The following is a 22,234-nucleotide window of genomic DNA, read 5'->3' as shown; positions in this document are numbered from 1 at the left end:
CTCCCTAATTTGGAAACTTAATATGAGTGGGATGTTAAATAGACTCCAAAGTCCAGATCATTTATACCTTAGCTGCTTCAAGTTCTCTCTTCTTTCGTTCCTTTTCTTTTCGTTTCAGTTCTTGTTGCTTGAGCTTTTCCTCCCTCTCTTTCATGAGAGTTTCCCGATCGACCAATTTAATGGCAGTAGGTCTATCTTCATGGTCCTCTAGACGAACTCCGAGATTTGGCAGAGTATCGTCACGAACCTGGTCACAAATCTTCAGGATGTCAACCACTGGCAAAAGCATGCAGAAAAGTTAATTAGCAAATTTTACTCAAAATCCCTTCATTTGTTCTCGAAAAAGTAGGCTTTATATTAGTGAAAACTTGGATACCAGAAATGTCTGATATCAAATCATCTCTACATGTCACCTGATAATTACATAACGTTTAGATGGATTTTGTTAGTTGTGGCAAAGTGAAGATTTCAAAAACTTTTTATCGATTAAGAAGTATTTGTTTCTAGCTTGTAGACAAATATTATCAATAAACAGGACAGACAACATGCCATAATGCTTCCTGTTAAGTTGGGCATTTAAAAAAAAAACTTAAACTTGTACGATTTGATTAGTCTGTAATACACAGCGGTTTACAGTAGTAACCAGTGTGGAGACACCAACCTTTCTGTTCCCGAGAAACTTTCCTCACATCGTCACGGAACTGGGCAAATGCTTGGAGATATGGCATCACTGTCCCTTCCAACTACAGTTGACAAAGAGCAGAACATCAACGATCATAATAAGTCATTAACACTACAGTCGACAAAGAGCAGAACATCATAGATCATAATAAGACATTAACAAGATATGATTTATAACAGCTTCAGAGAGATCACAGAGATACAAGGTGTACCTGATACACAACAAAATACTGATGTATTGGGGAAAGTGTACGTCCAGATAAGGTGAAAACCCATTGAACCTGGCAATAAACCATCATATAAAAAAATGTACATTGTACCTCCTTGGAGTAACTTTTGTGATCGAATGACACTGGGTCTGACACCCAGATAATTTTGGTAGGGGGTACCTGTTGTGAATGACACTGGGTCTGACACTCGGATAATTTTTTAGGGGGTACCTTTTGTGAATGACACTGAATGGGTCTGACACCCAGATAATTTTTTAGTAGGGGGTACCTGTTGTGAATGACACTGAATGGGTCTGACACCCAGATAATTTTGGTAGGGGGTACCTGTTGTGAATGACACTGAATGGGTCTGACACCCAGATAATTTTGGTAGGGGGTACCTGTTGTGAATGACACTGGGTCTGACACTCGGATAATTTTTTAGGGGTACCTGTTGTGAATGACACTGGGTCTGACACCCAGATAATTTTGGTAGGGGTACCTGTTGTGAATGACACTGGGTCTGACACCCAGATAATTTTGGTAGGGGGTACCTGTTGTGAATGACACTGGGTCTGACACTCGGATAATTTTTTAGGGGTACCTGTTGTGAATGACACTGGGTCTGACACCCAGATAATTTTGGTAGGGGGATACCTGAGTCTGACACCCAGATAATTTTGGTAGGGGGTACCTGTTGTGAATGACACTGGGTCTGACACCATAGTAACCACAGAGGACACCAAAGATCCCTGAGAGATTTAGACTAGACAGACAGTGTTGTGGAACTGAATATCATTTGTTACCAATGTACTTCAGTTATTATCGTTCTTAAACATATCTAGAAATAATACTTATAATAGATCAGTCTCTTAATTTCCAGCCAGACTTACATCAGTACCACCAGTTCCACCCTGGGGGAATCCAATCACAGTCTCGGTCTCTATTGCACCATAAATCTGAAAGTAGTGGACATTGTCAACAATCAAAAGTGTCTTGTAAAAATATAGGGATTTCTACAACATTTCATAGGTACATAAACACAAATTAGTAACTAATTACACATTGTTAATGACTTATTACACAAATTAGTGACTAATTACACATTGTTAATGACTTATTACACATTATTAATGACTTATTACACATTGTAAATAACTCATTAAGGTACAGTTAGATGTTGGCTAAATTTTTTATACAGTACGTATATTCTCCTGGGTGATTAATCTGCAATGAAGTTTGCAGTAACATTTGATTTTTATATCGTTCAAATACTGATGTGAAATCAAGATGTACCATGTTCCCAATTCTTAGAAAAGTGCCCACTACCTTTTAGGTATGAATCAAAATGAAATCAGAAATCAAGTCAATAGCAGCCACGACAACTGAATAAAGACATAAAAACCAACATATCACATGTTTCTGTTAAATGCAGCGTTACCTTCAGCATGTTAGTGATGTAGGTAGCCATGTTTTTCAGCAGCATACGATTGGGGAAGCGTTTATCCACCTTACACTTGGTGATGTAGATATTACAGGCAGATATGGCTTCTCTCATCACTTCTAAAGTCTGACGGGTGTTGATGGAATCTGTACAAACATCAAAAATGTCATTTTATCTTCAGACAAACTCAATACAAATCTATTAAGACATACACCAGAATTATGTTGTATAGCTGGGTTACCAAGGATTATACTCATGCATGCATATATGTAATGTTAACAACAGAATTACAGAAGAACGTACGTACTTGGAGAACAAAATGGTATTTTTGGCACCATCGTAAACCATCGTAATTGAGGAAGTTTTATATGTTGGACAAATAGGTACTATACTATATGATGTCAGAATCAGTGTGACATTTGCCACAGGTATCTTAGTTTGAATGAACGGTTGATCAATGTTAGCCAAATGTGTTGGTTGTGTTTCAAATGCCATTTAATAACATTTTGGTGCGTGACCAGGATGTCATGAGTTGGACAAATAAACACAAAAAAAAAAATTTACAAATATTTCTCATATACTCACCACACAAAGCTGCATGCACATCTCGTCTCATGGCCAGATAGCTGAAACAAGGAAATAAATCTGACAAACATTTCCCTCTACAAGAAGTGGAAGACCATGCAGTTGAACATCAGTGATATGAGATTCTTACATATGTTAAAGATTTTATTTTCTATTTGTGAACCTGTATAGATTGTTCATGGAGGTCTACTTATGTTAAAGATGTAATTTCTTATTTGTGTACCTGTACAAATTAACTCTAGCTTATTAAAACAGACATGATCATGGAGGCCTACTTATGTTAAAGATGTTATTTTTTCTTACGTTTCATTCATCGCTACTTCGTCTTCGGTCCACTTTTCAAAGGCTGCTACGCCAGTGCTAGGGGTCAATCTCAGAACGTCTTTAACAGTGAGGAAAAATTCCTGCACACAGAAAAGGTATACTTAAATTTTCATTTGATAAGTATGAGGCACAGATGAAAGCCTTGTGGTTGTCACATGGTGCTTTGCTGAAAGAATGGCTACTCTGCCATTACTACATCAATTTTAAAACACAAATGACAAAATGTAACATGCAACACATGTACACTTTACAACATGTCTTCCATCAAATTTCTTGACCTCAGTGGTACTTACATTGAATGTGTGTTGAATTACATACATTAAAATCCTTATAAATATCTATCCAATTTCAGCACAAAACTTTCAGCACTTCAAAAGTCCCAGACAAGGAAACAGGGATTTAAAAAGTGTAATCACCTGCTTTAACTTAGGTCTTTTCAGGCCTTTTTTGGTGATATAGCTACACAACTTTTTCTGTCGTTACCTTTATACTGATAAAATTACTCTAAATTTCTTGAGAAAGGGTAAAAGTGATATGATAATAATTGCATTTGCCACTCAAAATTTATTTTTGTACCTATTATTGCACTTCTCCACCTCCTTCCCTGGTATAATTTGGTACCTACATTGACATTCTTTTCGTACTTGAGAGCGACCTCCATGCTGTTATCACCGTAGTCGAGAGTATCCTTCCAGGCGTGGAGAAGGAAGAGCAGACGCAGCTGTTGAGATGTGTGTTTCTTAAGAGCTTCCTTTATGGAAATGAAGTTCTTGAGTGACTTGGACATTTTGCAGTTGTCGATGGTCAGATGTCCTGTGTGGAGGAAGTAGCGGACCCAGTTGTCGTTTTCGTAGTAGGCCTGTAAAGGTAATGATAGACCACAATGAATATCACGACGTACACAGCTGTAGATTATACTCAGAACAGGGATCAGAGTGGACGTGATGACAGAAAGGAAAATTAGCAATCGTCCTTCAAAGAAACTTAAAACTGGAGTAAAATTATTTACAATGCAGCATGCAGAAAATGAAAATAGATCCTATGGGAATTAAAACAAATGAAGACAAAAAAATCCCAGAGTTAGATGTATCACTAGAATTCCTCGGAAGTGGATGTGTAGCCTGCACTGAATATTAGGGTGATTACCAGCATTATTGCATGGAAACAGAATTTCTATTTATAGTAACAGTAAGCTTGACCTTCGAACCAGTAAAAAAACAAACCCATGCATGCAAGCACTTGTGGTAAGGAAAAACTGCATAAAGTTTGAGTTCGATAGGCCAAAGGGAATTTGAGTTATTGCATAGAAACAAATTTTCTATTTTCAGTAACTGTGACCTTGACCTTTCTTAACATTGATGCTGATGAATGACAGCAAAGGAACATCATATCCTCTGTTTCTTCACTGTGCGGTTTATTTGTTTGCTGGGTTTATTACCTGTGAACAGCCAGAGTCATTTTGAGGCAGAGTCTCCCTTGTAGTAGTTGGTGACTGCCTTACTGAATAACATATAGGAGGCCTGTCACATGCCATCCAGGGCAAGTAGGGTAAAAGTGTCTTGCCCAAGGAGAAAACCTTGACAATTAACATAGAGCTGCCTGTATCTCAGTTTCCCAAAAACACAAACATATACAGGAAGGGAGTGTCGAACCACACACCTCTGATCTTCACCTGAAGTTATGTGGTCGGTGCTCTAACCAACTGAGCGATATTGTGTCCCCTTCACTGTGGGGAAAAAAGAGAAAACCTTTCGCATTGGATGGATTTTCTTCCCTTACAAAATGGTTTATAGAGTAAACTGCCTCAACCAGAGTATAACCATGTAGATTACAAGGTTCCACTACAAACCTCAGCCTGGGCCAACTCATTGTCATGGTGAGGGAACTTGAGATCAAATCCTCCAGTGTGGATATCCAAGGATTCTCCCAGAATGCAACTTGCCATTACGGAACATTCAATGTGCCAGCCAGGGCGTCCCTGTAAGGTAAAATCTACCTGTTCACTCTGGCAGTATTTAGTAAGTGGAGATTTTCTTTTTATAATGAAATATTTGTTTATAACTCTGGACAATAGTATATGCATCGTTTAATTCCAGGTGGATGTCTAATCAAGTGGAAAATTAACAGTTTTATCATCAGAAACATTATGGAAAACTCATAGATGTGTAAATGTTTGATAATATCAGAAAAGATATATTTGTTTGTATTCAAAAGGAAAAATTGATGAAAATTGAAATTGTTGTTGTTTTGAGAAGAATTAGACACATTCAAAATGACCAACCACACACCTTTCCCCAGGGAGAATCCCACGATGGTTCACCTGGTTTTGAAGCTTTCCATAGAGCAAAGTCACTCTGGTTTTTCTTCTGTCCGAGCTGAGATTCAGAGACACTAAGTTCACCTTAAAAAACCCAGGTAAATTGTACGACTATAACAGGTAAAGATTAATACAGAGTATAACAGAGAAAGTCCTACCTGTACAACTAACGTATCACACAGGTAAAGATTGATATAGAGTATAACAGAAAGTCCTACCTATACACCTCAAGTCCAATACAGGTAAATTGAAGAGATTCAAGATTTTTATTAAACAACAGGAATTCTCACTACATTAGCTTATCTATAATCCTACATACATTCTATCAGGTCTATCAATTTTCCTGTTTGATACTGGAACAAAATATATTCAATGGTCTCATAGAAAGCAAGGAGTTACCTTCCCCTTCATTCAGAGCATTGGCATCACCGACAGCCTCTGGTACTAACTTGCCGTAGAAATGTCCATCTGATTCTGAGAATTCAGATGTCCTGAAGTACACAGAACCATTGGCTTCATATCTGAAACAAAACGATTCATAAATTATAACTGGAAACCTTATCAGGTTTAGTACATCTCATTTTACGCCCTCTATAACAAGAGGCTCACAGGGCTTGGATACATATACAACTAATTCAACTTACTGGTACATATAGGTTAAGTTAAGGACAATATCATAGTTTAATAATTGACCTATGAACTTTTGTTTAATAACCTGGTACTAAAAGATAAGTTGTCATGAAAGTTTATTGTATTTTCTCCTCAGTTTTCGAGACTATATTTATGTCATACAGTGATTGATGTAACCTATAGTATTGATGTATTTCGACCAATCAAAAGAGCTAAACTTTAACCAACCACAAAAGGTGTATTTTAACCAATCACAAAGACTATATTTCCACCAATCAAAAGAGGTATGTTCAATCAACCACAAGTGTATTTTAACCAATAACAAAGAGTGTATTTCCACCAATCAAAGGAGGTTATTAAATGTATATACATTAGATAGATATGCATGCATAATCAAACTGAACACAACAAAAGAATACAACTTACGCATAATTATTGTCAATGATCTTCTGGACATAATCAATGACCTCAGGTATGTACTCTGTGACCCTTGTCAGGACGTCGGCTGGTAGTACCTAAATTAATAGGTTAAAGAGGATGGCTATAGAGCAGATATACTTGGATACCTGGTCAATAAAGGGTAGTAACTTCAAGTGAGGTACAAGATCTTAATTCAGTACTCAACACAATGTCACAAATCACATCTGTACAAACATATGAAATATAGAAGTGCAGATATTATGCCCCTGTGTATATATAGTAATACTTACATAAAGAGATTCCATGTCATTGTGTATAGTAAAAATTACTTACATTAAGAGATATTCCATGTCCCTGTGTATAGTAATACTTACATTAAGAGATTCCATGTTCCTGTGTACAGTAATACTTACATTAAGAGATTCCATGTCCCTGTGTATAGTAATACCTACATTAAGAGATTCCATGTCCTTGTGTATAGTAATACTTACATTAAGAGATTCCATGTCCCTGTGTATAGTAATACTTACATTAAGAGATTCCATGTCCCTGTGTATAGTAATACTTACATTAAGAGATTCCATGTCCTTGTGTATAGTAATACTTACATTAAGAGATTCCATGTCCCTGTGTATAGTAATACTTACATTAAGAGATTCCATGTTCCTGTGTATAGTAATACTTACATTAAGAGATTCCATGTCCCTGTGTACAGTAATACTTACATTGAGAGTCTCCATGTCTCTGTGTATAGTAATACTTACATTAAGAGATTACATGTCCCTGTGTATAGTAATACTTACATTAAGAGATTCCCTGTTCCTGTGTACAGTAATACTTACATTAAGAGATTCCATGTCCCTGTGTATAGTAATACTTACATTAAGAGATTACATGTCCCTGTGTACAGTAATACTTACATTAAGAGATTCCATGTCCCTGTGTACAGTAATACTTACATTAAGAGATTCCATGTCCCTGTGTATAGTAATACTTACATTAAGAGACTCCATGTTCCTGTGTATAGTAATACTTACATTAACGGACTCCATGTCCCTGTGTACAGTAATACTTACATTAAGAGACTCCATGTCCCTGTGTATAGTAATACTTACATTAAGAGATTCCATGTCCCTGTGTATAGTAATACTTACATTAAGAGACTCCATGTCCCTGTGTATAGTAATACTTACATTAAGAGATTCCATGTCCCTGTGTATAGTAATACTTACATTAAGAGATTCCATGTCCCTGTGTATAGTAATACTTACATTAGGAGATTCCATGTCCCTGTGTATAGTAATATTACCATTAAGAGACTCAATGTCCCTGTGTATAGTAATACTTACATTAAGAGATTCCATGTCCCTGTGTATAGTAATACTTACATTAAGAGACTCTATTTTCCTGTGTATAGTAATATTTACATTAAGAGATTCCATGTCCTTGTGTATAGTAATACTTACATTAAGAGACTCCATGTCCCTGTGTATAGTAATACTTACATTAAGAGATTCCATGTCCCTGTGTATAGTAATACTTACATTAAGAGATTCCATGTCCCTGTGTATAGTAATACTTACATTAAGATATTCCATGTCCCTGTGTATAGTAATACTTACATTAAGAGACTCTATTTTCCTGTGTATAGTAATACTTACATTAAGAGATTCCCTGTTCCTGTGTATAGTAATACTTACATTAACGGACTCCATGTCCCTGTGTATAGTAATACTTACATTAAGAGATTCCATGTCCCTGTGTATAGTAATACTTACATTAAGAGATTCCCTGTCCCTGTGTATAGTAATACTTACATTAAGAGATTCCATGTCCCTGTGTATAGTAATTACTTACATTAGGAGATTCCCTGTTCCTGTGTATAGTAATACTTACATTAAGAGATTCCATGTCCCTGTGTATAGTAATTACTTACATTAGGAGATTCCCTGTTCCTGTGTATAGTAATACTTACATTAAGAGACTCCATGTCCCTGTGTATAGTAATACCTACATTAAGAGATTCCCTGTTCCTGTGTATAGTAATACTTACATTAAGAGATTCCCTGTTCCTGTGTATAGTAATACTTACATTAAGAGACTCCATGTCCCTGTGTACAGTAATACTTACATTAAGAGACTCTATTTCCCTGTGTATAGTAATACTTACATTGAGATCTTGAGTCTCCATGTCCCTGTGTATAGTAATACTTACATTAAGAGATTCCATGTCCCTGTGTATAGTAATACCTACATTAAGAGATTCCATGTCCCTGTGTATAGTAATACATACATTAAGAGATTCCATGTCCCTGTGTACAGTAATACTTACATTGAGAGTCTCCATGTCCCTGTGTATAGTAATACTTACATTAAGAGATTTCATGTCCCTGTGTATAGTAATACTTACATTAAGAGACTCCATGTCCCTGTGTATAGTAATACTTACATTAAGAGATTCCATGTCCTTGTGTATAGTAATACTTACATTAAGAGATTCCATGTCCCTGTATATAGTAATACTTACATTAAGAGATTCCATGTCTCTGTGTATAGTAATACTTACATTAAGAGATTCCATGTCCCTGTGTACAGTAATACTTACATTAAGAGATTCCATGTCCCTGTGTATAGTAATACTTACATTAAGAGATTCCCTGTTCCTGTGTATAGTAATACTTACATTAAGAGATTCCCTGTTCCTGTGTATAGTAATACTTACATTAAGAGACTCCATGTCCCTGTGTATAGTAATACTTACATTAAGAGACTCTATTTCCCTGTGTATAGTAATACTTACATTGAGATCTCGAGTCTCCATGTCCCTGTGTATAGTAATACTTACATTAAGAGATTCCATGTCCCTGTGTATAGTAATACTTACATTAAGAGACTCCTTGTCCCTGTGTATAGTAATACTTACATTAAGAGATTCCATGTCCCTGTGTATAGTAATACTTACATTAAGAGACTCCATGTCCCTGTGTATAGTAATACTTACATTAAGAGATTCCCTGTTCCTGTGTATAGTAATACTTACATTAAGAGATTCCCTGTTCCTGTGTATAGTAATACTTACATTAAGAGACTCCATGTCCCTGTGTATAGTAATACTTACATTAAGAGACTCTATTTCCCTGTGTATAGTAATACTTACATTGAGATCTCGAGTCTCCATGTCCCTGTGTATAGTAATACTTACATTAAGAGATTCCATGTCCCTGTGTATAGTAATACTTACATTAAGAGATTCCATGTCCCTGTGTATAGTAATACCTACATTAAGAGATTCCATGTCCCTGTGTATAGTAATACTTATATTAAGAGATTCCCTGTTCCTGTGTATAGTAATACTTACATTAAGAGATTCCATGTCCTTGTGGTAGTCTTCCTCCCAGTATTTGGGTAGACTTAAAAAGATGGAGTTGTCTGTGACCTCTGACCCATGATTTTGGTCCAACCAATCACTGATAATGTCCTTTGAGGACTCCAACAGATTCTGTGTTTAGAAGTAATAAATCTGATAACACCATAATATCAAACAGTGATGACAATTTCTTAACTGATCCCCTAGCTTCCCTCTCAAAATAATTAACATATACATTTTAAAATATATACAGTATCATAGTAACACAAATAATGACAGAGAAGACAACTTTATGACTCGTGCCGTGATCAGGCCTCAATTTAAACTCACGATCTACAGCACCGAATCGCCTAGCCAGAAATACCTGCAGTTTTATTTATACAACTGTACATGTATATATATATATATATATAAGGGTCAAAGAAGTAATATGAACAGTATAATCCAGATAACACTGGATCCTCACATAAATGTATGGAGGATACGAATTACTTGTAATGATTATATGGGGCAAAGAAGTAATTCAAACAGTGTGAACAATAAGGTTTGTTAAATTTTCGAGGCAATCCGCCCATTTATCAAAACACAAAAAATCACAAATACAATCACATAATATATATATAAGAAGTACTGGAAATACAATAAAATACAATAAGAATGTTTTAGTAACTGGAGAAACCACAATAAACCCTTCGGCAAACGTGGGCCAAAGGCGGATACTAGCGTGACTGCATCATGTTCAAACACTAGAACGCTATGCGACCAACGGCAGAGATATTTTGCCGAAGGGTTCATTGTGGTTTCTCCAGTTACTAAAACATTCTTATTGTATTTTATTGTATTTCCAGTACTTCTTATATATATTATGTGATTGTATTTGTGATTTTTTGTGTTTTGATAAAGGGGCGGATTGCCTCGAAAATTTAACAAACCTTATTGTTTACACTGTTTGAATTACTTCTTTGCCCCATATATATATATATATATATACATGTACATATGTAACGTACACATGTGTGTATATATATATATATATATATATTATTTCCTTTGCTAGGTCTTGAACACAAGAGTGGAAACTTTCTGGTCAATTTTCAATAGAATTTATTTTGTTGTTAGCTTATATTACTGATTGAAGAGAAAAACAGTTATTAATTTTGTTGAAATAAATTCATACAACTCGGCTCACCTCCCGTGCGGCCTGAATGGCTGCCTCGTCTTTTGATTGGTTATTCATCACCGACTCCAAGTTGTTCACAGCTGCGTCAACCTTGGCTTTTTGTCGCTCGTACATAGCTTTCTTGTCCAGATCTGCTTCTTTGGTCAACTTTACGGAGAACGGCTGGAAAGTACAGTAAAATATATCAAACGAATTAACTTAATTTTCTTTACTAGATAAGATTGCATAGATATAGATGTTTTCAGATATTACAGTTTGGAGCTGCACACAGTATCCTGATGTGTAGGTTTATTATACATTCTTACTTAATTATAAAAATGATAACATCTGTGTAATGAATATTATATCATCTAAACTCTAATGAGATATGGTATTAAATAATACCACTTCAAACATTTTATTTCCATCCTAATATTAATGTACATTTCTTTAATGAACAAAACTTTTTTTTTAGGGACAAATGAATCAAATGTCTTTTAGTTTATAATTTGTTGACTGGATCCACACTATTAGTACACTCTACAAGTTACACAGTATTTATTGTCACAATACCACTACTTGTGACCTTCACCTTCATGGCCAGCAGAGTATCGTCCATGACCTTTTTCCATGGATGACTTTCCCCCATATAGTTTTGCCAAAGATAGTTCTGTCGTGCCCGTCTGATAATCTGTAACAAGGAAATGTTTATGGTATATACAGAACTATACAGGTGATATAAATTGTATGTAACGTACACATGAAAGGTCACAGAAAATAACGAAAGCGATTATAACGATAAAAATCACTAGGAGAAAAGATATAAATGTGATATTTTCAAACAGTTTGTTACAAAAATAACCCTTTCTATTCATTGCTAAAATTAAAAGTGACTGCAAGTAAGTGCAACAATTCTTGGTTGATATCTAAAAAATAAAAAAAAAATGTAAACAGAGTAGTTGTGATAAAAAACCACATTTTCTTTTTCTACGGATGTAAATGACCTAGTTACATGATGAACCATATGACCAATTTGACTTTCTTCACAATGAATTGAGCATGATCATGTTTACAAGTGAACAATGTTTTAACCCCGAAAATATGTACAAAAATAGCGAAATGGATGGTAGATATGTGTATCGTGTATTATGGGTATATTTGATATTATATGTAGGCTGAACTTTCGGTTTCCTGAGAGTAAAACCTAAGGTAATAGTCGCTTTAATTTATATACATGTATATAGGTGGAGTTATATACAGTAGAGGTAATGATACAGTAAAACAAGTTTAGTACGAACACGCTTATAGCGATTTTATGGATATTGCGAACTGATTCTGATTCCCCGGCAATTCTCCCTCTTACTTCTATGTAATTCTATAATTATATTGCGAATTTCACATAGCAAAATTTTGTCTATAACGAACCTATTTAGCAGCCCCCTTGGCTGAAATTCTGTGTTATTTTAACAGTCTAGTACGAATTACCCATCTTTCGAAAGTCGGAAAGTCATGCGCTGGTGATCACGACCGACGTTTGTAGTGGAACCTTGTAATCTACATGGTTATACATGTACTCTAGTTGGGGTGTGATACAGACATGTTAGGGTGGGTAGGGGCTATATATTTAGGGTGACTGGGTGATTAGGAATGGAGTCCCTTACCTTGTCGTCGACATCAGTGATGTTCATACAGTACAAAACATCGTAGTTAAAGTAGTCCTGCATCACCCGCCGCAGGATGTCGAAGGAAATGTACGACCTACAAGGCGGGATTATAAGATTAAATTTTCTTCAGTTTTAAATCAATTATTGAACCATCAAATCTTTCAAGAATTTGAGATACAATGTTGTACGTACATGTACATGCTATGTAGGAGGAGATATTTGGTTACTATGTAATTTGCCACAAACTGCTGTTCTATTGCCCTGTTACATATGTAAAGTTAAATCAACAGACTAGCTCATTGTATTTATAGCAAAAACATAAAGACAATAGAGATGCATAAAGGAAATTAATTTTAACATTTATCTGGAAATCATCATGTCTGCCTGGGTAATTATTGTTCTTGGCTTTCCTTGGATTATAACAATGATTTTGATTGGTGGTTATTGTTCTTGGCTTTCCTTGGATTAATATAACAATGATTTTGATTGGTGGTTATTGTTCTTGGCTTTCCTTGGATTAACATAACAATGATTTTGATTGGTGGTTATTGTTCTTGGCTTTCCTTGGATTTTTGATTGGTGGTTATTGTTCTTGGCTTTACTTGGATTAATATAACAATGATTTTGATTGGTGGTTATTGTTCTTGGCTTTCCTTGGATTAACATAACAATGATTTTGATTGGTGGTTATTGTTCTTGGCTTTACTTGGATTATAACAATGATTTTGATTGGTGGTTATTGTTCTTGGCTTTCCTTGGATTATAACAATGATTTTGATTGGTGGTTAAATCTATTGGTTGATGTAAATTAGACAGCACCCTTATTTTCTGATATGATGAAGTACGTATAACATGTACATACCTGGCATGACCCATATGGGAGGCATCATACACGGTAGGACCACAGCTGTACCACAAGACACGGCGGCCATTCTGGGGCACAAACACCTCCTGTAACGAACAGAAAACAAAACTTTGAGAATGCTGTACCACAAGACACGGCAGCCATTCTGGGGCACGAACACCTGTAACGAACAGAAAACAAAACTTTGAGAATGCTGTACTACAAGACACGGCGGCCATTCTGGGGCACGAACACCTGTAACGAACAGAAAACAAAACTTTGAAAATGACAGAACCTATAATGGTGGATTATTTATCTCAGAGCTAGTTTGGGGTTGATTTAATTGTTATACCTAATTTATAAAGAATGAAGTGTAGTAAGGGGCAATAACTCTGTTTCAAAACATGTTTCAAAAGTTATTTTTTATTTGAGTGATTTTTACGCTGAAAAGATGGGGATACATTATTATTGCACTGAAATTAAATTTTAATTATATTGTTTTATATTTATTGTGGTGTACTGCCAATTCATCAATGAGCATTTGATAAAAGGATAACTTTTAGTAAGCAGAAATAAAGTATATTGAAATGAGGAAAAAAAAAAAAAAATTTAAAAACTAATTCACATTGGCTAGCATTCAGAAAATGATAGTATATACATGTATATATATTGAGTCCCATGTCATTCTTATTCTGAAAACTGCATCAGTAATGGTCTTCCCCTAACATAGGATATTATTGAAAAGTCAGTTCATTAAACTGATAACTACTGCTAGTTTTATATGAACTTTGTAAATTTTCTATATCAACTCTTGATTGGTCAGAGCTTTTTTTAATCATAATGATTATATGACACAAAATAATGAAGCTGGTCAAAGTTGCGTTCATCTCCGGTACAAAGTATGGAACCACTTCATGTATGCACAGAAAGAAAAGAGACATTATACACACAACCTACAAGTCAGGAAACTTGATTATTACTTTCATTCAGAAATACAATAGTCAATTTATGCCTTTGTGTAATAATCAGCAAATATATACTGTACAGTACTTAGCTGTACCAACAGTTAAACAATAACGAGGTACAGATCGGGTGGTTATAGTACTCGAGCAATTAAAATCACCATTTGCTCTTAGATCACAATAGTTGACAAACAGGAAAATACAGGAGGAAGACATGTGTCACAGTAGGAAACCTTGGTCAGGATTTCCTGTGTATACTCCACAGATCTCCACACGAACATCGGAGACACAGAACACAGACTACCCAGGAATACCTGTATACACTCCACAGATCTCCACACGAACCTTGGAGATATCGGAGTACAGACAACCCAGGAAAACCTGTGTATACTCCACAGATCTCCACACAGACATCGGAGACACAACACAGACTACCCAGGAATACCTGTGTACACTCCAAAGATCTCTACATGAACTTTGGAGATATCGGAGTACAGACTACCCAGGAATACTGTGTATACTCCACAGATCTCTACACGGACATCAGAGACATCAGAACACAGAATACCCAGGAATACTGTGTACACTCCACAGATCTCCACACGGACATCGGAGACATCAGAATACAGAATACCCAGGAAAACCTGTGTACACTCCAAAGATCTCTATATGAACGTTGGAGATATCAGAGTACAGAATACCCAGGAATACTGTGTACACTCCACAGATCTCCACACGGACATCGGAGACATCAGAACACAGACTACCCAGGAATACCTTGCACTGGAGAAAAGCTTTAGACAACACCTGGTCTGAGGTAGTGTTTACCTGTTACAGTCCTAACATCAATCAGGTAATCTACCTGGTCTGAGGTAGTGTTTATCTGTTACAGTCCTAACATCAATCAGGTAATCTACCTGGTCTGAGGTAGTGTTTACCTGTTACAGTCCTAACATCAATCAGGTAATCTACCTGGTCTGAGGTAGTGTTTACCTGTTACAGTCCTAACATCAATCAGGTAATCTACCTGGTCTGAGGTAGTGTTTATCTGTTACAGTCCTAACATCAATCAGGTAATCTACCTGGTCTGAGGTAGTGTTTATCTGTTACAGTCCTAACATCAATCAGGTAATCTACCTGGTCTGAGGTAGTGTTTATCCTCTACAGTCCTAACATCAATCAGGTAATCTACCTGGTCTGAGGTAGTGTTTATCTGTTACAGTCCTAACATCAATCAGGTAATCTACCTGGTCTGAGGTAGTGTTTATCTGTTACAGTCCTAACATCAATCAGGTAATCTACCTGGTCTGAGGTAGTGTTTATCTGTTACAGTCCTAACATCAATCAGGTAATCTACCTGGTCTGAGGTAGTGTTTATCTGTTACAGTCCTAACATCAATCAGGTAATCTACCTGGTCTGAGGTAGTGTTTATCCTGTTACAGTCCTAACATCAATCAGGTAATCTACCTGGTCTGAGGTAGTGTTTATCTGTTACAGTCCTAACATCAATCAGGTAATCTACCTGGTCTGAGGTAGTGTTTATCCTGTTACAGTCCTAACATCAATCAGGTAATCTACCTGGTCTGAGGTAGTGTTTATCTGTTACAGTCCTAACATCAATCAGGTAATCTACCTGGTCTGAGGTAGTGTTTATCTCTACAGTCCTAACATCAATCAGGTAATCTACCTGGTCTGAGGTAGTGTTTATCTGTTACAGTCCTAACATCAATCAGGTAATCTACCTGGTCTGAGGTAGTGTTTATCTCTACAGTCATAACATCAATCAGGTAATCAAGTAAACATTCCTTATTTCATTGTTGGTTTAGTTGTATGAACTGTTTAATAATCTTTTAAGATCTGTTGAGACATTGACTTTGCCCTGGGGAGCCTAGACATTTGTATACATCATGATTTAAATAAAAAGTCATAATGAAATGAACATTAACTATTATATAGTATTTCATCATTTATCATAGGGAAAACTGTCTGTATATTCAGAAAGATATGGATATGATCAGGGTATGTTATTATAGATATGATGAGGGTATGTTATGGATATGATGAGGGTATGTTATTATAGATATGATGAGGGTATGTTATTATAGATATGATGAGGTATGTTATAGATATGATCAGGGTATGTTATTATAGATATGATCAGGGTATGTTATTATAGATATGATCAGGGTATGTTATTATAGATATGATGAGGGTATGTTATTATAGATATGATGAGGGTATGTTATAGATATGATCAGGGTATGTTATTATAGATATGATCAGGGTATGTTATTATAGATATGATCAGGGTATGTTATAGATATGATCAGGGTATGTTATAGATATGATCAGGGTATGTTATAGATATGATCAGGGTATGTTATTATAGATATGATCAGGGTATGTTATTATAGATATGATCAGGGTATGTTATGGATATGATCAGGGTATGTTATGGATATGATCAGGGTATGTTATGGATATGATCAGGGTATGTTATGGATATGATCAGGGTATGTTATTATAGATATGATCAGGGTATGTTATTATAGATATGATCGGGGTATGTTATTATAGATATGGTCAGGGTATGTTATTATAGATATGATCAGGGTATATTATAGATATGGTCAGGGTATGTTATTATAGATATGATCAGGGTATATTATAGATATGATCAGGGTATGTTATTATAGATATGATCAGGGTATATTATAGATATGGTCAGGGTATGTTATTATAGATATGATCAGGGTATGTTATTATAGATATGGTCAGGGTATGTTATTATAGATATGATCAGGGTATGTTATTATAGATATGGTCAGGGTATGTTATTATAGATATGATCAGGGTATGTTATTATAGATATGATCAGGGTATGTTATTATGGATATGATCAGGGTATGTTATTATAGATATGATCAGGGTATGTTATTATAGATATGGTCAGGGTATGTTATTATAGATATGATCAGGGTATGTTATTATAGATATGATCAGGGTATGTTATTATAGATATGATCAGGGTATGTTATTATAGATATGGTCAGGGTATGTTATTATAGATATGGTCAGGGTATGTTATTATAGATATGATCAGGGTATATTATTATAGATATGATCAGGTAATGTTATCATGGACATGAGTGGAATTGAGATTCAAATCAGTAATCAGATGTCTGACAGATAGCTATAGATAGAAATACATTTTCTGTTCCACAGCTGATGTTTCTTAGTACAGGGCCCTGTATGATTTTTTCTCTCAGTTCCACAGCTATGGCGCAGAACAGGGACCTAAAGTATAAGATACTTTTTCTGTTCCACAGCTATGGCACAGTACAGCCCCCTATATGATATTTTTTCTGTTCCACAGCTATGGCGCAGTACAGCCCCCTATATGATATTTTTTCTGTTCCACAGCTTAATAATGGCGCAGTACATCCTCTATATGATATTTTTTTTCTGTTCCACAGCTATGGCGCAGTACAGCCCCTATATGATATCTTTTCTGTTCCACAGCTATGGCACAGTACAGGGCCCTATATGATGTATTTTTTTCTGTTCCACAGCTATGGCGCAGAACAGGGACCTAAAGTATAAGATACTTTTTCTGTTCCACAGCTATGGCGCAGTACAGCCCCCTATATGATATTTTTCTGTTCCACAGCTTAATAATGGCGCAGTACATCCTCTATATGCTATTTTTTTCTGTTTTACAGCTATGGCGCAGTACAGGGCCCTATATGATATCTTTTCTGTTCCACAGCTATGGCGCAGTACAGGGCCCTATATGATATCTTTTCTGTTCCACAGCTATGGTGCAGAACAGGGACCTAAAGTATAAGATACTTTTTCTGTTCCACAGCTATGGCGCAGTACATCATCTATATGATATTTTTTCTGTTCCACAGCTATAGCGCAGTACAGGGCCCTATATGATATCTTTTCTGTTCCACAGCTATGGCGCAGTACAGGGCCCTATATGCTTATATACCTGATGAAGAAGCCTACAGTTACATGGGGCTTCGCATCAATGACTGGATAGACAAAGTGAAGGACGTGGGAAATGGCTGGTTTATGGGGTTTAACACTAACACTGGGGACTTTGGAATATTTCCTGCATCTTATGTTGAAAAGGTTGAGAAGCTGACTGTAAAGTCGGATATAGCAGGACGTCTCATGCTGCTTCCCGACAATCCAGCGGCTCTTCCAAGCCAAAAAGTCCGAGATGAAATTCGAAAGATGAAGGAAGCAGTGAGTAATGATCAAATGGTCAATGTAGAGGCAAGGTCAACCATCAAAATCGAGCCCAGTCCTGCTTCTGAATCTGAGGAGGGTACAATAGAGAAAATAGACATGACTGCTCTAAAGGCTGAAATAAATCGGCAGTTGATGATAAAAAAAACTATAGAAGAGGAACCAGAAACCATCGGCAACCAGAACCCAGATCACACAGACATGTCTCCTAAACCACTTATCTCCTCCCCAAAACTAATAGATTCATCATATAACCTAGACATTTCTGATACAAAACCCAAAATAACAAAACCTAAGCCAGTGATCTCGGCACCAAAACCTTTAATCTCAAAACCCAAACCACTGATATCGGCACCAAAACCGTTGATTTCAGCACCCAAACCACTGATATCGGCACCAAAACCGTTGATTTCAGCACCCAAACCAAAGATAGCCACATCCAAACCACAGATAACCTCATCTAAACCACAGATAACCTCACCCAAACCACAGATAACCTCATCCAAGCCTTTGATCTCAAAACCCAAACCTTTGATATCTTCACCTACATTGATTGATTCGACTTCAACACCAGTGGAAGCCTTACCTATTGTTTTGTCTACAAAACCAACATCACCAGAGTTACCAGTTCCTCCCAAGGTGGAAATGGTGGAGCAACCAGGGGACATTCCTTTTCCAGAACCCCCTTCCCCTATTCAACACAAACCCCCTCCCCCTATTCAACACAAACCACCTTCTCCTGATCACACAAAAATAGTTATTAGCAACCCTGTTCTCCAAGAGCCTATATCTGATAATTACCCTGTACCTCTACAGCCCGTTGGTAACCATGACAACTATCCTCCGCCTCTACAGCACGTTGGTAACCATGACAACTATCCTCCGCCTCTACAGCCTATTGGTAACCATGACAACTATCCTCTGCCTCTACAGCCTATTGGTAACCACGACAACTATCCTCCACAACCTTCCATGCCTGCTGTAAGTGTCCCTCCACCATCCTCACCAGTTCCATTTCCTCCTGCTGCTGTCCAACCAGGTTCCCATCCCACAATAAGTGAGCCTATTCTTCTCGAGCCTATTGATGATAAGTATCCAGTACTGCTAAGGCCTATTGGACAAGATCAACCTATTGCTCAGCCTCCTACTGTCAAACCTAAACTCCCTGAGCCTTTGATCGCTGAACCTATAATAGAAACACAATCTCCACCTGTTCAGGACCCTAACAAACCTATCATAAGTGCGCCAATCCCTATTGATGACCCAAGTCGACCGGTTATCAGTGCACCAATCCCTATTGATGACCCAAGTCGTCCAATTATAAGTGCACCAATTCCTATCCCCCTTACTGGCCACCAAGCTCCTGACTTCGAGGACACTGTTGTTGTCCCTATATCGGATGTACACATGGAAACGGACAAAGACACCAATGTACTCATCAATGATCCAGAAGTAGTTACGAAAACCGAAAAAAACAAAGGAAAAGAAAGTGAAAGAAAAGAAACCAAAGAAAGTGAAAGAAAAGAAACCAAAGAAAGTGAAAGAGAAGAGACCTCCATTTGACTTTAAAGGGCGTTTGTATGGCTGTATAGCAGACTGTTCAGCCAAGAACCCTTTGAAGACAGTCTTTCTAGGTATTCTTGGTGGCCTTATATCTGGTGGGATAGTGTTTGTCCTTCTAGCATTCAGCTTCAATTATGACCTTGACATAGCGGCCTGGATAACTCTCGGTGTAACATTGGTCTTTTCCATCTTCCTTGCTTTGTCAGCAACATTCCGCTGTCTCGTTCTCCTCATGCTTCCAACACTAGTGACAGGCCGAGGTCGGACAGCCATTCTAGCATTCATTTTTGCGATTCTTTTGACTGGACCCATAATAAATATTTCATCGAATGCTGAGGAAGTTTCTGATAGTATGGCCTGTACATCAGAACTGATCTACAACCAGTCCAAAGCTCTGAAGCATCAGTTGGTGGAACCCCTGATCAAGATTGCACAAAGGATCAATGAATCGTTCACAGAAGTGAAGGCACTAGCAGAATCTCTCTTGGTAGTGATACAGCCAGTCATTGATACCATTCAACAGTTCCAGGATGCAGCGCAAAAGGCATTTGATAAACTGAAAGAGCTCTCTTTGGTAAGTATACTCATATAGTATTGATGACAGCATAAAAAAACACAATCCATTTACCTAAATTAATAAAAATCAATTTTAAAGCAAAAAATTAAAAGAATTTTTTGTTTGTTTAACTATCAACTTACAAGGAATTAAAATGATAATTACTGCCGATGATACTAATGTACATATATGCTTTAAGCCCAATTTATCTCTTTATTTGGAATGCCTATGTCTTTGTCTATTTAACAGAAGTACAAGCCTCATTTCTGTACCTATTTGACCCATGTTTCATTGTCAGGAATGTAAGCCTCATTTCTGTATCTATTTGACCGATGTGTTTCATTGTCAGATCGTAAGCCTCATTTCTGTACCTATTTGACGGCTGTGTTTCATTGTCAACAATGTAAGCCTCATTTCTGTACCTATTTGACGGCTGTGTTTCATTGTCAACAATGTAAGCCTCATTTCTGTACCTATTTGACCGATGTGTTTCATTGTCAGGAATGTAAGACAGCTATCAATGGAGCCCACACTAAGTGTGTATCTGGTATTAACTCAGCGAAGACTGCCTGTGAGGACTACTTCAACTCTATTGACCCAACAGATGACATCGTTAATGGTTTTAAAGACCTAGGCAAGTCACTCGGATTTGGAAAACGAAGAAAACGTGCTGCAACTGATCAACTTTCAATCAAACAAATATTGCTGCCAAGGAATAGAAACATGATGTTGCCAAAGAGTGAAAAACTGATGCAGGTTCTTCAGTCGGAGATAGAACAAGCATGTAAAACTGAAATAAATGCTCATGAATGCATTGAGGGATATGTCAATCGTTCCAGGTATGTTTTAGATGGCTTTATGTAAATAAGCTTCTCGTATTTGGTTATAGTCCTTACAAATATGTTTTGGAGTTTCCCCTGTAAACACACTTTCCTTTAGTGTATTACATATTAGGGGTCGTTAACTGGTAAACACATCTAAAACCTACTAGAGATGGAGTTTATATAGTCAGTATATGTCTATAACTTGTATTCAAATATATACAAAATTATGAACTATCTGAAAGCCGTCAGTCTTTACCACAAGATAATAACTATATATATACCCACCTTTATCCTTTCACAGTATGTATACATGTGTACCAACATATTTTTTTATATATATTTTGTTTGTTTCATTTAAAAAAAACCTGTTAAGTGTTTATGGGCTGTTAGAAATATAATTAAATTGAATTAAATTAACACACAA

At 36.5% G+C, this 22,234-nt stretch overlaps 1 protein-coding gene across 1 annotated transcript in view; it reads right to left on the bottom strand.

The window, feature by feature from the left end:
* Positions 1 to 22,234, bottom strand: part of LOC117336762 (cysteine--tRNA ligase, cytoplasmic-like) — a 217,028-nt gene that overhangs the window by 4,953 nt on the left and 189,841 nt on the right. Inside the window, exons 4-19 of the mRNA XM_033897396.1 lie at positions 13,663 to 13,751; positions 12,798 to 12,894; positions 11,729 to 11,827; positions 11,167 to 11,319; positions 9,969 to 10,109; positions 6,617 to 6,705; positions 5,960 to 6,081; positions 5,532 to 5,644; positions 5,093 to 5,221; positions 3,869 to 4,102; positions 3,223 to 3,323; positions 2,920 to 2,960; positions 2,332 to 2,480; positions 1,784 to 1,849; positions 662 to 743; positions 68 to 276 (exon numbers count right to left, since the gene is read on the bottom strand). Coding sequence (XP_033753287.1) covers positions 68 to 276; positions 662 to 743; positions 1,784 to 1,849; positions 2,332 to 2,480; positions 2,920 to 2,960; positions 3,223 to 3,323; positions 3,869 to 4,102; positions 5,093 to 5,221; positions 5,532 to 5,644; positions 5,960 to 6,081; positions 6,617 to 6,705; positions 9,969 to 10,109; positions 11,167 to 11,319; positions 11,729 to 11,827; positions 12,798 to 12,894; positions 13,663 to 13,751 — 1,914 coding nt within the window. The remainder of the gene's footprint in view (positions 1 to 67; positions 277 to 661; positions 744 to 1,783; positions 1,850 to 2,331; positions 2,481 to 2,919; positions 2,961 to 3,222; positions 3,324 to 3,868; positions 4,103 to 5,092; positions 5,222 to 5,531; positions 5,645 to 5,959; positions 6,082 to 6,616; positions 6,706 to 9,968; positions 10,110 to 11,166; positions 11,320 to 11,728; positions 11,828 to 12,797; positions 12,895 to 13,662; positions 13,752 to 22,234) is intronic.

This window comes from Pecten maximus, chromosome 10, assembly GCF_902652985.1.
Source record: "Pecten maximus chromosome 10, xPecMax1.1, whole genome shotgun sequence".
Classification (NCBI taxonomy): domain Eukaryota; kingdom Metazoa; phylum Mollusca; class Bivalvia; order Pectinida; family Pectinidae; genus Pecten; species Pecten maximus.
The sequence above is the reverse complement of the archived record's forward strand: the minus strand, read 5'-3'. Positions and strand labels throughout refer to the sequence as shown.